The sequence below is a fragment of the Anomaloglossus baeobatrachus genome, chromosome 4 (assembly GCF_048569485.1).
Source record: "Anomaloglossus baeobatrachus isolate aAnoBae1 chromosome 4, aAnoBae1.hap1, whole genome shotgun sequence".
In the NCBI taxonomy this organism is placed as follows: Eukaryota; Metazoa; Chordata; class Amphibia; order Anura; family Aromobatidae; genus Anomaloglossus; species Anomaloglossus baeobatrachus.
This window is the reverse complement of record NC_134356.1, coordinates 363551547-363569066: the sequence shown is the minus strand read 5'-3', so window position 1 is coordinate 363569066 and position 17520 is coordinate 363551547. Positions and strand designations below refer to the sequence as shown.

The 17520-nt window shown below is 41.1% G+C and overlaps 1 protein-coding gene across 1 annotated transcript in view; it reads left to right on the top strand.

The window, feature by feature from the left end:
- The window catches only part of CPNE8 (copine 8), a 406483-nt gene that overhangs the window by 317844 nt on the left and 71119 nt on the right, over window positions 1–17520 (top strand). The window contains exon 13 of the mRNA XM_075345128.1: window positions 7565–7626. Coding sequence (XP_075201243.1) covers window positions 7565–7626 — 62 coding nt within the window. The remainder of the gene's footprint in view (window positions 1–7564; window positions 7627–17520) is intronic.

Genomic DNA, 17520 nt, shown 5'->3' with positions numbered 1-17520 from the left:
TGTTCGCTATGGCAGCGAGCACCAAATGTCGCACGAGCGACGGGGGCGGGAGCTATCGCGCTCGACATCGCTAGCGATGTAGCGTGTAAAGTAACCTTAAGGCTGCTTTCACGGCTGCAGTATTCAGACTTTTTGTGATTTTTCACCAAACAGTCTAGTGTGAAAATAGTCTTAGCCAATACAAAGCATAGACCTCTAAAATGGAGATAAAAATCAAGCGGAAAACATTTTACATATCAACAGCCGTATTAAAGTAAAATGTGACAAATGTACAAGTATTCATTTCACTTGATTATAGAATATTCTAATGCAAATGATCTTTGATAACTGATGCAAAAACCTTTCCACTTTTACTTTCATTTTAGTAAATGAAAAGTAAATTAGAATAAGAGCAAATTGCTGCTCCTTTTTACATAAATCTCCTGTTAAGTATCCTATTAAAGATTATAACATTATTAACTTGCCTTTCTTATCTTTCTGCTTTGCTGACAACAACCCTTTTACACTATTCCTTGGGAAAAAAAGGAAGAGAGACTAAACAGTCAGTTAAGATTTTTAAAATTAGGAATGAGCGAATATTTTAAAATGTAAATTCTGTATTTTTACCAAGATGAAAAAAATAATTATCTTAGCAGATTGCAAGTATTTCCCACAAAAATGTAAATAACACTCTCAAATCAGTAAGATACAGTCCCAATTTCGTTAACACAAACATAGTCTTTGTAATATCAAAGTGACCTCAACATATGTGTTTGTGGGTAAACGGATGGTAATTGTTGTCACACACATCTGTAATGTTTGTTCGGCATATTATGGCTTTCTCACCCTATCTCTGTTGCTAAGCTGTGAGTTGCAGCATTCTCTCATGATTTAGATTCACCACAACATGGCTGCTGATTTCCCTGCCTCTGCTTTTATACAGGCTGTGATAGTCCCTGATTGGCTGTGATAGTATCAAGTATTTTGTGGAAGCCCGTCTGGCCGCACCTCAGCCTTAATTGGCTGATGTAATCCTTTGCAATGTGTAAAATGCCATTATTCATTTTAGGCAAATAGCGCATACTGCATTGTAAATTGTTCAGATTCACAGAATCCTAAAATTTTCACACAAATTTGGTTTGATAATCTCTAGTTACAAGGCAAACAGATTGTAAAAATTGTATATACCAGAAGGGTCTTTCAAATACATATTTTCTTTGTTGTAAAATAAAATACTACAGTGTTTACCTGAAAATAAGTCCTAGCGGGAATTTTTAGCCTTTTTGGTGTAAGGCTTAAATATAAGTCTTACCCCCAAAATAAGCCCTAGTCATGGTTCAATAATGAAGTGTCCATGCAGCTAAAAAAGTTGAAGAATACTGCAGGACACTTCATTATAGAAAGCAGACACCCCCCAAAAGAGAGAAGAAAGAAGAGAGAAGACCCCGCAATCATACTCACCAAATGGCGAATGGGAGGACCTGCAGTAGAACTCATCAAGGACCTGCGGTGTACCGCACACCCACACACATCAGACCACACACACACATCAGATCACACACACACACACATTAGCCCACACACAATCAGACATCAGCTTACATACACTCACCACATCCAGTGATACCGATTTCTTCTATGCGTTCCAGCACAGGTCTTCGCACTCCACTGCACTGCATCCCAGGTTTCCCTGCTGGCCGGAAGCAATAGGTATCACTGGATTTTGGGTGTGCGCGATCTGATGTGTGTGCGCGATCTGATGTGTGTGCGCGATCTGATGTGTGTGTGCAATCTGATGTGTGTGCGCGATCTGATGTGTATGTGCTATCTGATGTGTGTGTGCAATCAGATGTTTGTGTGCAATCTGATATGAGTGTCAGCCAGAAACGGGAGGACCGCTGTGAAGCATACCTGCTTGGGAGCACCCTTCGAAGATTGTAGGAGGACCTGGAAGCAACGCAGACGTAGAGTCTAGTAAGTATTATTCTCCTAAGAGTGAGGATCTGCTTTTTTTTGGGGGGGGGAACTTAACCCCAACTGTGTTTCATGCAGAATAAGCCCTACACTGAAAATAAGCCCTAGCACATTTTTCAGGGCAAAAAATAATATAAGACAGTGTCTTATTTTCGAGGAAACACTGTGCATCATAATTATCAGATCATCTTTGTCTATTGCATAATTATGTTAGGTGAATGAGGAGCCTGTTCAAATCTGTTCACACTTACTATATAAAATTATCAAAATCTTACCTTGTTAATTTCTTAAGGTACTTGCCCTTTTTTCATCTGGAAAGAGAAGGTTGCTTTTCATTAATTGTTAATATAAATGGCTTAGCATTATATGACAGATATTGTCTTAAACATATATCACTATGTGCTATATAGTGTGTATATATGATATACAGACACAATGCAATCATCTGAAAAAGCCTGTATTGATATACACAGCCAAGCTCTTGCTGTAATTGTTTGAGTTCATGTTCTTGCAATCCCAGCAGTTTACCCCATCATATGCCACTGTCAATAGTGACATTGGCGCATAAGGAGTTGGACAGAAGGAGAGCACTCCCTTTGTCAGCCCATCAGCTCCACCGTAGCATGATCAATGGGTTGCTGTAGCAACCAAAAGCATGCTAATGGCTTCTGTTTCTGCCATAAACTACAACCGCATGAGGCAGGATCTGACAGTTTGCCAGTGTTACTCTATCAGGATGAGGTAATGCATTGTATTACACAAGTAGTGCAGTGTAGTATATATGGAATCATAGGATCAAATGTTTGTGTGTCCTTAGGGGGTGGGGGAACAAATAAATATTGTACAAAAATGTATAATGTTTTGTTTGTGTTTTAAACGTAAAACCCCCCCCCCCCAAAAACAAACAAACAGGAGCCTATTAAAAATGTATATATCTTTTGCTTCAGATTAAACTAAGGGAACTTAAAATTGATAAATATTTAGTATTGTCACATCAGAAATTACATGTAAAATAATACTACAGTATATTATTATTTATACCACATGGTGAACATTGCAAAACAAAAACTATGCCAAAATAGCTGTTTTCTTTGTCCTTCCTCACAAAAAAAGGAATGAAAAAATGATCAAAAGTTTGTACAGTACGCCGAAATGGTTCCAATAAAAACCACATTTTGTTATTTACAAAAAAAGGAATTCATAGAGCTTTGTAAATGATAAATCGGTGTAAAAGAAATCTATTTTGGCTAGAAAGTGATTTTCTTTTACACACATAGTAAAATGTAAAAACATGTAAATTGGGTACCAGTGCAAACTACAGCTTATCCAGTAAAAAGAAACACTTAATAAATTATGGATCTCGGGAATATGGCAAACTAGATTTTTTTTCTGTGAAAGCAGTAGAACATTAAAAAAAACCTTTAGAATATTGGTATATGGTGATTATTATATACATTTACAGACTATAGTTAATATGCCAATTAAATTGCATAATGATTGGTGTTTAAAACAGAGCATAAAACCTTAGAATTGCTGGTTTTTTTGGTCATTAAAACTCCTAAAAAGAGTAATAAAAAGTAATTGAGAGGTTGTATCTTCCACACAATGGTACCAATAAAAAATATATCTTGTCAAATATATCTTGTCTTGTAAAAAATAAATCCTCATACAGCTCGATTGACACTAAATTGCAAAATACTGTATATGGCTCTCAGTATACTAGGACACAAATCAAATGTTGTTGTTTTTTTTCTTTCAAGTAGTGTATTAATTAGTGTATTAATTGTACAAATGTAAATAAAACCATATAAACTTGTTATTGCCATTATTGCTCTGACCCACAGAAGAAAGTGAACACTTTGTGTCACATGTGGATAAAGTAAGATTTAAAACTTCAAAAAATAAAAACAGAATTGTTGCTTTTTTTTCTATTTCTACCCATAATAAATAAATAAATAAATAAGTTCTCTTAGTCCTACTATAGCTATGTTGATGAAAAAGTAGAACTATAAGGCCTTGTGTGCACATTGTTTTTTGCCACGTTTTTGTGCGTTTTTTGTATGCAATTTTGGTCCCAAAACTGTAGTCATTTCCTTCCCCAGCAAAGCCTATGAGATTTCATTGCAGCTTTTTTTTTGGCTGCGTCTTTGTGGTGACCACAAAGATGCAGCATGTCAATTCTTTTTGCGTTTTTGCAGCGTTTTTGAGCCCTTCTGGTCAATAGATTTGACTTAAAAAAACGCACTGGGCAAAAGCGCTTTAAAAAAGCGTGCCGAGGGGGCGTTTTTTTTGGGCCAAAAACATGCATCTTTGTTGTTACCACAAAGAGGCAGCATGCGCACATAGCCTTATGGCTCCTAGAATGTGACAATGAATAAAGAAACATTTTCCTAAAGGCTCAAAATTCGCCAGAATTTACAAGATTAATTTGAAAAATCTAGGTTTTAAAGCTTATTTCTTTAGTTTCTTGAATAATAATGGTTTTATTGCTGTTCCTATTGAGTTCTTTAGTGGTTTTCTCATGACACTGGATCAGTTAGCATTAAGTAGCCCCAGACCTGTTTTGCTGCGCTGTGCTCCCAAGTTTTAAGGGTCCATGCCCAAAATCATGATTAACAGTGTTTTGGACGCAGTGAGGTTTTGCGTTGTTCAAAATGCTGCATTGTACAGTACAAGCACAGTGGATGGGATTTATAGAAACCCCATACCCTCTATACTTCTTCTTAACTCTTCATAAATTGACCTGCTGCATGGCTTTCCTATCCGCAGCATGTCAATTTTTCGTGTGGCGATGCTTCGGTCTCCTGTTCGGGAGAACACAGCCATTGCAGCAAAAATATCCTGCGTCCAGAACACCTACTACCCCTGATCGTGGGCACATACCCTTAGGGGTACTTTACACGCTGCGACATCGCTAACGATATATCGTAGGAGTCACGTCGTTAGTGACGCACATCCAGCGTCGGTAGCGACATCGCAGCATGTAATACTAATGAGCGACGATCAACGATTGCAAAATCGTTCCAAAACGGTGATCGTTGACACGTCGTTCATTTCGTTAATATCACTGCTGCCACTGGTACGATGTTGTTCGTCGTTCCTGCGGCATCACACATCGCTGTGTGTGACACCGCGGGAGCGACGAACATCTCCTTACCTGCGTCCACCGGCAATGCGGAAGGAAGGAGGTGGGCGGGATGTTAAGGCCGCTCATCTCCACCCCTCTGCTTCTATTGGCCGGCCGCTTGGTGACGCCGCAGTGACGTCGCTATGACGCCGAACGCACCTCTTCCTTGAGGGAGGGATTGTTCGGAGGTCACGGCGACGTCGCTGACCAGGTATGTGCGTGTGACGCTGCCATAGCGATAATGTTCACTACGGCAGAGAGCACCAAATGTTGCACGAGCGACAGGGGCGGGAGCTATCTCGCTCGACATCGCTAGCAATCGCTACCGATGTCACAGCGTGTAAAGTACCCCTTAGTGTTGTTATGGGCATGAGTATATGAAGATACCCAAAATACAGGATAAGATGGCTGATACCCTTAGTGTTGTTATGGGTAGGATTATATGAGGATACCCAAAACACAGGACAAGATGGTGCTTGCACCCATATTTGCATTGAGGGACATTTAAAGACACTTAAAAACTATCTGTACTTAACCTTTCAATTAAATATGGAAATCACCGAATGAAGAAACATGTATATTACTTTTCCTTTAAGTGTATTAGAAAAAGTACAGTGTTAAGAAGCGCATTAAGAAATGTTAAGGAAATAGGAGAGACATATTGCTTTACACGCTACAATATATCTTACGATGTGTCGGCGGGGTCACGTCGTAAGTGACGCACATCCGGCATCGTAAGTTACATTTTAGCATGTAACAGCTTTGTGCGATTGCGATTGAACGGTAAAACGTTCATCGCATGCACGTCGTTCAATTCCTAAAAATTGAACGTCAGGTTGTTCATTTTACCCGGGGTAGCACACATTGCAGTGTGTGACACCCCGGGAACGATGAACAGATCTTACCTGCGTCCCGCGGCTCCCGCCGGCAATGCGGAAGGAAGGAGGTGGGCGGGATGTTTACGTCCCGCTCATTTCCGCCCCTCCGCTTCTATTGGCCGGCTGCCGCGTGACGTCGATGTGACGCCGAACGTCCCTCCCACTCCAGGAAGTGGATGTTCGCCGCCCACATCGAGGTCGTATGGATGGGTAAGTACTTGTGACGGGGGGGTTACTCGTTTGTGCGACACGTTCAACAAATTGAACGTGCCGCACATACGATGGGGGCGGGTACGATCGCATACGATATCGTATGCTGGATCGTATGGTGTAAAGCAGGCTTTACTTCCTTTTGTCTGCTGCTTAGAACTGCTTGAAACATATGATAAAGAATTGCGTCCTTTGGAAGGATTCCAAATCTTTCCCAAGAGACCGTTATAAAAGCATCTAACTTCCTTAAAATAAAGTCTTTTGCCTGCTTTGACCAAGGCTCTTCTTTGATCAGTGTGTTTATTGTATGCATACGTATATTGGACTCAAGTTTGGCTGCAGACAAGGATTGTGCACCCCCTTAGTGTGCGCCCCCAAATCAGTGCTGGGTTCACTACTTTAGCTTCTTTGTTGGACATATTAGCAGAACATAAAATTGAGTACCGTCTTACAGCTTTATGTTACTTCTCTAAAATAATGATATTATCATTGGCGTTACCACGTACCCCCAAACTGTCCAGGACCTCATAAAGTATTTCAGAATATAATGTCTGAAAGGAGTTGTCTAATGTTGACATTTATTTTTTAATTAAATGTATGTCAGGAGCTAAACATAATTTTTGCTGTTGGGTTTCATTAAAAAATTTGCACCATTGCCTTCGAAAGCCTGTTTGTTACACTATTTCTGGCTTCAGAATGAGTTAACGGAGAATCGTCAGTGACCTTTTTCTGATGGTCTTATGGAAAAGTTTATAACCTTATGTTTTTTTTCTGAGGTCTGCTCAGCTGATTTAGCATCACAGACTACATTATAGTGCAGGGAAACAAAAATCCTGTAAAAGATGCTAATTTTTTAATGAAACCTAGTTGCTAAAATCATTAGCCAGAAATGCATGCATTTAGGTAAATATGTAATAAATGTTGCCAAAACTAGACAACTGTTTCGAGCAAATATGAATACTGTGATAGACCATTGCTGATGCTTTTCATGTTCTCAATCTTGCTACTGATCCCCAATTTCACAAACATCCTTCAAGCTACAAATCATTTACCACTGTATACATGAAATATTTAACACATTTCATGTTTTATTTCAACTCCGTTCAATCAAATAGTGAACGTTATATTGATAATGCACAATGTATCAGTGTAGATTAGCTCAATAAATGGCCATTCAGAAAGACACAACATTAATCTTTGACATAAACTCTAAATTTGTAATATGTTTCATTTAGTAATACTTTAATAAGCTTCAGAGGACTGCTTTATGTTAACAGTTTAGGATGTTTACGCTACTTTTAGATACAGATGATTACAAATAAAGTATTATTAGCTATGTTGAGCATAAAGTAGTGTTAGCAATATCCGTTTCTAATCCTTTTTGCTTCTCTTTTAGGTTACTTTGCTTTCTTTTCTAGTGGAAACAGAAGTTTCGTTCCTTGACTACATTAAAGGAGGGTAAGTTTTATATTTATAATTTAGAAACAATGGTTTCTAATACAACCTGATTTAAATATGTTATTGTCTAATAAGACATAACACATGCTTAAATGGAATCTGTCAGCAGGTTTTTGCTACCTCATTTGAGAGCAGTATTATGTAGGTAAAGAGATTCTGAATCCAACTATGTTTTACTTAGTTTACTGAATGCAGCAGTGACACAATAAGAGATTTTAGATTTAGAATGTGGCATTACTGAGACAGTTGGCCCTGCCCACACCCGGCTCTATGTATACAATGTCTATAGTTAGTGAGCTGCTAATCACAGCAGGATCATGTCAGACTACTGGACACAAGGCAATGTAGTCCTAGCAATGCAAAGGTCCTGGTGCTAAAACAATAATCTAAAGTAAACAACAGCAGGTAGCCTGATAAGAGACATATCTTTGAAATCTCTGTTTTAACATCAGCAGCATGCTGTCTTTAGATTACATAATAAAAACCTGCTGACAGATTTCCTTTAATCCTCATCTATTTATAGTTTCAAATTACTTTGCCTTTTTTCAGAGTCTAATAATCCAAAATAACAGCATCATAGATCCCCATGATGCAGTTTGCTCAGTGCATTTAACCCATAGATCCGGTCAAAATATGTAGCCACATTGCACTGTCTGAATAAGGCCCATTTCTGTGCAGTTTTTAACTGTACCAATGAGCCATTTTCTAAGAAACTGTTGTATGCATGACACTAGAATCCCTTGCCCTTATTAAAAGTAGAGTAACCTTCCTGAAAAGAATGACTTCCAACAGAATTGTCTCACTACACATAGCACTAGGGCAGGTTCAATATGGTAAGTTGTCATGTTGAGACAATTCCATTAAGACCTGTGCTAAAACTATACAAACATATTCTCTTATTATCAGGCACTGTGTCTGCTAGAAGCTTTACCAGCAGATTGAGCAGCATACGGACCTTTCACTTATGTTTAATAGTTGCATATTTATACACTTATTTTCTACGTTGTAAAATAGTGGTATGTATCAGGTGTTGTACTAAATTGCATCAAATGATGATGTGCAGTATAAAAGGCTAGCTGATGGTGTGAAAAAGGAGAATAACTAGCTCCTGCATGTAAAGGATTTCTAGAATGGTATTTTAGCTCGATTGGTTATTCACGACAGGCTAAAAAGTAATTATGAAGGCAGATTTGTCTAAATGTCTCCCCCTCTAGCTGATGACTCTAATAATAATGAAACTAGAAAAAAATTGAGTGTACAGATTTTCCTGTAAAAGACTCAAAATTTCCTATGAATGTGTTCTTCCGATTTGTCATACATCTTTGATGATGCTGTTCAGTAGCTCTTTACTGATTAAAACGTATGTTACGCTCAGCACAAACACTTGCAACTGTCAGCTAAACATAGAACAGTCAGATCATAAACCTCAGCACTGGGAAACATAACGCCCACTCAAAGTCATTTTATTGTAGAAATTTTCTCAAAGTCTTGCTTTCTGCTTCCCTGTGGCTGTAGTCTTTCAATATGATTGAACATATACTGATATCATTATTCATTGCTTTACTTGATGAATAAAAACTTGTAGTATTGTAAAAGCTCCAACATCTAAATAAACCATTTGAACCTTAAAATACACATAGTACGTACAGTACTGTGCAACAGTTTTAGGAAGATGTGGAGAAAATGCTGCAAAGTAAGAAAGCTGTCAAAAATAGAAATGTTAACCGTTTGTTTCATCAATTGCCAAAATGGAAAGTAAAAGAAGAAAAGAGAAGTTTAAATCAAAAATCAAATCAGTAATAGTGTGGCCACCCTCTGCCTTCATAACAGCATCGATTCTTCTAGGTACACTTGCGCAGTCTTAACAGTACCCAATTCCTGTTTTAATGCATAGTTGACTCACTTTATCTTATTTCCATGTCGAAGGGTTTTTTTTGGCTGCTATTCTTCAATGCAGGGCATTTGTGATGAGACTTTTCCAAATAGTATTTTGGTGTTTTTGGTCCAAGTGGTTACTGCCAGCTCTGAACTGATAGCACTACTTGCTAACTTCTGATTCCGGAGGGAAGTTAGCATGATGTGTCATTCATCTGCTGGACTAAGTTTCCTTGGCAAGCTATGTGTATGTGGTCCTCAACTTTGCCCATTTCTTGATGTCCACAATGATGAGAAATACAGGCAGATACTTACCAATCATGCAGTACCATCAGGGAGGGGCTGATTGACTGAAAAATTATTTTGCAGCATGACTGCTCTAAACATTATTTTTATTATTATTATTATTATTATTATACGGCCTTCAGCTTGATCTCAGGCCATGGCGACTTGATGGATGAACGTTCTGTAGGAAGATCAATCTTGTACAAGTCTAGATATGTCCATCAAGGTGTTCTCCTCGGTTATCTTGATTGTATCATGCCATTGGGATGCTGATCTTGCTCCTCGCCTTGTTCCTTCTATTCTTCCAGCCATTATGTCCTTTTCTAGTGATTTCTGTCTTCCTTTGATGTGTCAGAAGTAGGCAAGTCGTAGCTTGGTTATTCTTTCTTCAAGTGACATATCTGGCTTTATTTGTTGCAAAATTGATTTGTTTGTTCTTGTTGCCATCCTTGGAATTAATAACATCCTTCTCAAGGACCACAATTTGAAGGGGTTGATTCTTCTGTCTTGTTTCTTCATTGTCCAGGTTTCACAACCATATGTTAGTACAGAAAAGACTAGCTAATGTATGAGCGGTGTCTTCATTGCCAGGGAAATATTCCTCTATTTGAAGACCTTATCCGTTGACTTCATTGTTGATTTGCCTGCCCATAGCTATTCTCGTATTTATGTCTGGTATTATTTTCCAAATCTTGAGTGATCATTGATCTGAGTAGGCTGAAGTCCTTTACAACTTCCAGTTTGTAGATGTCTATCTCAAATGTGTCCCGGTCATACCTGGCAGTCGTCTATATCTTTGTTTTCTTTGTATTGAGTCGGAGTCCCATGATTGAGCTTTCCATCTTGACACTTCAAAATAAGTCCTTGATTCCACAAAAGCTTGTTGTTATCTATGTTGTATCGTCTGTGTATTTAAGACTGTTGATAATTTGTCCAGTAATTTTGATTCCTTTTTTTTTCGGCAAGTCCAGCATTCTCCATATAAATGAAAGAAAAATGGTGACATGATGCAGCCTTGTCTGATGCCTCTCTTTTCTTTGAACCATGCCATATTAACGTGTTGTGTTCGGACTGTTGCTTCTTTGTCTATGTAAAGTTTCCTAATGAGGCTGAGCAGATACTTCAGCACACTCATATCCTTCATGATATTCCAAAGTTTCTGGTGATCAACACAGTCGAAGGCTTTGCTGTAGTTGATGAAGCAGAAATAGATATCCTTGTTCTATTCTTTTGCCTTTTCCATTATCCATCAAATGTTAGCAATTACATCTCTTGTTCCTGCTTGTTCCTTTGGCAACGCTTGTTCAAAGTAAGGTTGTGGCCGTCTCTGTAGGATCTTCAGAAATATTTTGCCGGCATGAGGTATGAGCGCAATGGTCCAATAGTTTCCACAGTTGGTAGCATCTCCCTTTTTCGAAATAGGAATAAACACTAATCTTGTCCAGTCCTTGGGCCATTTATCAGTTGTCCATATTGGTTGACACAGGCATGTGATGATATCAACTGATGCTCTTCAGAAGACTTTATTAGCTGTATTGCAATATTAACATAATTAGGTGACGTCTTTTTTGACAGAAGCTTTATCTCAGCAATGACTTTGTTTCAAGATGTTCAGTTTGCTATAACTTCTAGTCTCGGTTTCTTCCCACATCACTGAGTTGTTCTTGTAGAGATGCTCCGTGTTCTCTCTTTATATTTCCTTAATTTGATCTGGCTCAGTTAGTTTGTTACCGTTGAAGTCTTTCAACATTCACGCTCTTGGTTGAAACGTATCTCTTTGATCTTTTGGTATCCTTTCTTGGTCTTGCCATTCAGATGTTCATTTTCTATCTCTGTACATATCTTTTGGTAATAAAGTTCTTTGTCTGCTCGTATGCCTCTCTTTAGTCTTTTACTGATGTTATCTGTGTGCTGCTTGTTACCTTTGGCTATTGCCATTAGTCTTTTTTTATCTTTAGGGTCTTTTCTATTAAACTCAGCTGCAAGGGTCTCTTCTGCTTCTTGTTTATTGTATTTCTGGCTTCTTCAGTAATAATAGTCCTTATGTGTCTATTATTCCTCAGGCATTGTTTCATCAATGACCAGTGTTATAAATTGGTTGTGCAGACTGCTCCAAAAAACGTCAGTTATGTTGGTCAAATGAAACTTGGAACCGACCTGTTGTCTAGCATGTTTGTGATGTTAGACTCCAATTTTTGCTGTCAAAAGTTCATGATCAGTTCCACAGTCAACCCCTGGCCTTGTTTTATGGTAATGATCGACAACTTAAATCTCAGGCTAACACATATGTAGTCAATCTGATTATTATAGGCCACATTCTGTGATGTCCATGTGTAAAGTTTCCATCTGTAATTTTGGAAGAAGATATTCATGATGGACATTTGATTTGTCATACAAAAGTCATTGAATCTTCTTCCAGCCTGTTTTCGTTCACCAAGTCCAAAGTTTCCAACAACAGTTCCATGTTTGCCATAGCCCACTTTGACAATCAAGTCTCTCATGATCATGAGTACATTTTGTTTTGGCATCTTGTTGATTTCCTCTTTAACTCGATCGTAAAAATGTCAACATCCTTCTCAGCATCTGTTGTTGGTGAGAAGACTTGTATACCTTTGACATGGATTGGCTCTCCTTGTAGTCTTATCAAGATTACTATCACTGACTGCATTGTACTTAGGACAGTGCCACCAAATCTTCATTTAAGAATAAGAGTGACACCATTTCTTCTTTGGTTATAGTTGCCAGAATAGTAGACCCCATGTTTATTTGACTGAAAGTGTCTAGATTCAGTCCATCCTAGTTTGTTAATTCCAAGTAAGTCAAGTCCTTTTCTCTCCATTTCAGCTTTGTCGATGTCGAGTTTGGTTCATGGTTCTTACATTCCAAATTCCAAAACTTTATAATATCTTTGTAGCTTTTGATCTTCCATTTCGACCAAGCGATATCAGCACCAAGATGACCTTACGGCTTTGATCCTGGAGCTTCATGAGACTTTATCATACTCATGTCGACCAGCTGTTCTTCCCCAGTAGCTTTTTGAGTGCCCTCTGACCAGGCGTGCATCTTCCAGCACTATATCAAATTCCTTTAGTTGTATTCTCCATTAAGTTTTCTTGGCATAATACAGAAGTAGATTGCCAGGTCTTTCTTCCACATAGTAATGTGGTTCCTTTGAAGAAGCCACACTGAATCTGAGTTGTATGTTGCCAATACAAACTACCTCATTGTGGAATGTCCTGCTGCCGATGCTAGCACTGGGTAGTATGCTTAGTTTGGTATCTCAGTTGAAACCCATTCGCCTGGGGTGCCCCTGGCATAAAACATTGCCGATTGCATGGCTTTTAACATCACTGATCCAAATACACACATCAAATACACAATTCAGGCATAAAAACATAATACCTACATCGAATACACAATACACATAATAAATACACAATACAGACAAATTCACAATACAGACAGCAAATACACAATTTAAACATCAAATACACAATACAGACATCAAGCACACAATCTAAATACCAGATGCACAACACATGCCTAAAAAACACGATACACACAAATACACAAGAAATACAAAATACAAACAAACACACAACACAGATAACAAAAACACAATATACCTCAATACCGAAAAGAAGAAGAAAAAGAAGAAATTATCTTGACGCAAGAAGTGATTTCAGAGGAGACAGAGTCCATGAGGGGGGATTTTATATATATATATATATATATATATATATATATATATTATATAACTTTAGGTGTCTGTGGGTGGATGTATGTGTATGTGTGTGTATATATCCTATAGACTCACATTGTATTACGTTCGCCGCAGTGCGGTGAGCGTGGTCGTGTGAACCCACTAGACCGCAGTGGAGCTGCGGTAGCTGACAACAAGAAGGGCACGTAAGACCGTAGATGGTGAGCAATAGTCAAGGTTTATTGATAATCCTTAAACAGGAAAGGAGTGCGAGAGTGACTGGAAGGGGCTCCACTGGACCATGGACCCGGACTCCCCTGGAGGAGCAACCGGCGGCGAATCCCTATACAGGGGCTGTCCGATCCAGCCCCAGGGCGCCTAAATGCATGATCTCCGAGACGGTGGTTACGACTCACCGCGTCACAGTGAAAGAGCAACGTCTCTAGTTGGTGCGCCCAGACAGTGGCAGAGCACAACATGCGAAGACACGGCAAATGTGAAGGTTCAGTAGAAGTAGCTCCTCCGGATGCGGCACAGCTGATTCAACAAGGCTCTGTGGACATGGAACCGCAAGTGAAGCTTGATACCAAGGAGGAGGCACAGCGTACGGGTCCTTTTGGCAACACAGAAGCAGTGGTTCCGTAAGCACAGGAAACACAATAAATCTAAGGATAGGAAATTACACATTAGTAAGAGGCACAGGAAGGAGGTACGCAGCGCGACCCCTACACTGACAACATACCTAAGGATGGGGAATGTTGCCCAAGCACTTCTCATAAGGGGAGGGTGCTTTATGGATACAAGACTGCTCAGCAATAGGCTAGGAGGGAATTGCACTCAGAACAGCTCAGTACTAACAGGACCTGTGATGATGTCAGAAGGAGGGGAGCAGTCAGAGATCATGTGATCCTTAGTGCATGCAGGATTCTGCAGTGTCACTATGAGTGCAGGAGAGCAGGAAGCGCACGTGGGGTACATCAGTTCGCTGGAAACGGTAAGTACAGAATGGACAGAAGCCGATCCAACCCGGTGACACTGTCGAGATGCCCCCACTCTCCATGGCCAGCGGAAGCCAGAGTCACGGCACTTGGGGACGGCACAGGACGGGACATGGAAGTGCCCCCTCTTTTTGAGGCCTGCCAGGAACCTCTGAAGGAGACGAGGAGTATTGACGTTCTCCTCGGCTTCCCAAGTCCTCTCTTCCGGACCGTAGCATTTCCAGTCCACCAAGAACCAGGTCTTACCATGCCTCTTTTTCATGTCTAGGATAGCTTTTACCTCGTAGACGTCGTCTGAACCGACCAGAGGTGTACAGGAGGAGGAGTCATGGAAAAAGCGACTGAAGGTGACCGGCTTGAGTAAGGAGACGTGAAAGGCGTTGTGAATCCGCAGGGAAGGTGGCAACTTTAGTTTGTAGGAGACTTCGTTAATCCTCTGGAGAACTTCAAAAGGGCCTATATATGGAGGTGCCAATTTATAGGAAGGGACTTTAAGAGACGGATATGTGCTGAAGACAGCCATACCTTATCTCCCAGTCGAAATGGCATGGAGTCCAGACGTCTCTTGTCCGCGTGGTCCTTTATACAATAAGAGGCTAGTTGGAGAGAACGCCTCGTAGCGGCCCATATTTTGGAGAAGTCCTTATCCACCTGTTCGGCTTACCTGCCGGATTACCAGTAGCGAGAGTCACCGGTGTTGGAATCCTGAGATGCTGCCCGTAGACTATGAAGAAAGGAGAGTTAGAAGCGGACTCACCGGAATGATTATTTTACGAGAACTCCGCCCATGGAAGCAAGGCGCACCAGTCATCATGATGTTGGTTGACGAAGTGCCGGAGGTAAGTACCCAGGACCTGATTCAGCCGTTCGACCTGTCCATTAGATTGTGGGTGGTAACTGGAGTAGTCTAATTTGACCTGTAAAGAAGCACACAAAGACCGCCAGAACCGGGACACAAACTGAGTTCCTCTGTTGGAGACTATGTGGAGCGGCAGGCCGTGGAGGCACATGAAGTGCTTGATGAAGAGGTCTGCGAGCTCGGGGGCAGATGGCAGCCTGGTCAAGGGCACGAAGTGGCTCATTTTAGAAAAACGATCCACAACCACCCAGATAGTGGTGTGACCTGAGGACTTTGGGAGGTCCGTGATGAAGTCCATTGCGATAAGTTGCCAAGGAACCTCCGGAAGGGGCAGAGGTACCAGGTGCCCGGCTGGGAGTTTCCTCGGAGTCTTGCACAGGACGGGCAGGCATTCACGAACTCCAATACGTCCTGATGAAGACTTGGCCACCAACAGTGTCGAGAGACCAGAAGTAAGGTCTTCTTTTGTCCAGCATGGCCAGCAAGCTTGGAGGAGTGGGCACACTGTAGCACTCTCCTCCTGTTTCTCTCTATGGTTTTACCCGGAGGTTTCTGGGCTGAGAGGAGAGGAGCCATGGTCACCAGTCTAGAAGGCACAATAACATGCTGGGGTTCTTCCTCCTGGTCAACCACCAGAAACGACTGGGAGAGGGCATTCGCCTTGACATTCTTCTCTGCCGGTCAGCAATACAAGGAGAAGTTGAAGCGGGCAAAGAAAAGAGGGGGTTGACGGGGGTTGAGCCGCTGAGCCGACTGAAGGTAGGCCAGATTTTTGTCATCCGTGTATATGATGATGGGGTGCACTTCCCCCTCAAGAAGGTATCACCATTCCTCCAAGGCCAATTTGATAGCCAGTAGTTCTCGATCACCAATCAAGTAGTTACGCTCACTGGTTGTGAAGTCCTTGGAGAAGAAGCCACACGTTACCATTCTCCCAGAGGGCACCTTCTGCATGAGGACTGCTCCTGCTCCTACGGAAGAAGCATCTACCTCCAAGGTGAATTGCTTGTTGGCCTCTGGCCGATGTAGTGCAAGAGCTGAGTCAAAGGTGTGTTTCAAGGTGCAAAAGGAAGATACCGCCTCCGGAGTCCACGATTTGGCATTAGCACCCGTGCAAGTCAAGGTGGTAAGTGGCCGAAACGGACGTGAAGTGCGGACTAAAGAGGCGATAATAATTAGCGAATCCCAGAAACCACTGTATAGTCTTCAAACTGTCCGCAAGCTGCAAGCTTCTCCGGATCCATCTCTGAGACCTGTGTCGGAGATGACATAACCGAGGAAAGTGAGTGATTTTTTCTCGAAGAGGCATTTTTTGAACTTGGCATATAGACAGTTCACCCTCAACATGGAGAGGACCTGACGTACATGCCTGCGATGCGTGACCATGTCAGAAGAGTAGATTAGGATGTCATCCAAGTACAGCATTACTCATATGTACAAAAGATCCTGAAAAATGTCAGTGACAAATTCTTGAAATATGGCCGTAGCATTACTTAGGCCGAAGGGCATCACCCGAAACTCGTAATATCCATCTCGGGTTTTTAAGACCGTCTTCCATTCATCCCCAGTACGCATCCGGATCAGGTTGTATGCCCCACGGAGGTCCAGTTTAGTGAACACCTTGGCTCCTCGGAGACGGTCAAATAACTCAGAGATGAGCGGCAGCGGTTATTTTTTTTTTACCGTGATGGCATTAAGCCTTCTGTAGTCGATGCAGGGCCGTAAAGAGCCGTCTTTCTTTTTTATGAAAAAGAAACCTGCATCGGCTGGGGAGGACGATTTTTGTATGAAGCCCCTTTCCATGTTCTTCTGAATGTATTCTGATATGGCTTGCCTCTCAGCAGGCGACAAGGGGTTGATACGTCCTCTGGGAGGTGATGTCTCCGGAAGCAAGTCTATGGGGCAGTGTCAACAGTCTTGACACGAAGGTCCAAATCTCACAATCTCGCTGGATTGGCAGTGCAGAAGCGGCTCGTGGGACCTCAACCATGGTAAGCCGAGAAGGAGCGGAGGAGAAAGATTAGGTAGAGTAAAAAACCTTATCTTTTCAGTATGTAGAGCTCTTACTTGCAGTTCGATGAGCTCCGTTCCTCCGTGAATGCAATCTTTCAGGAGTCATCTGCCTACTGAGGTCTGAGGCCAAGGCTGTTGCAGAGGTGTCACCGGGATGGTCA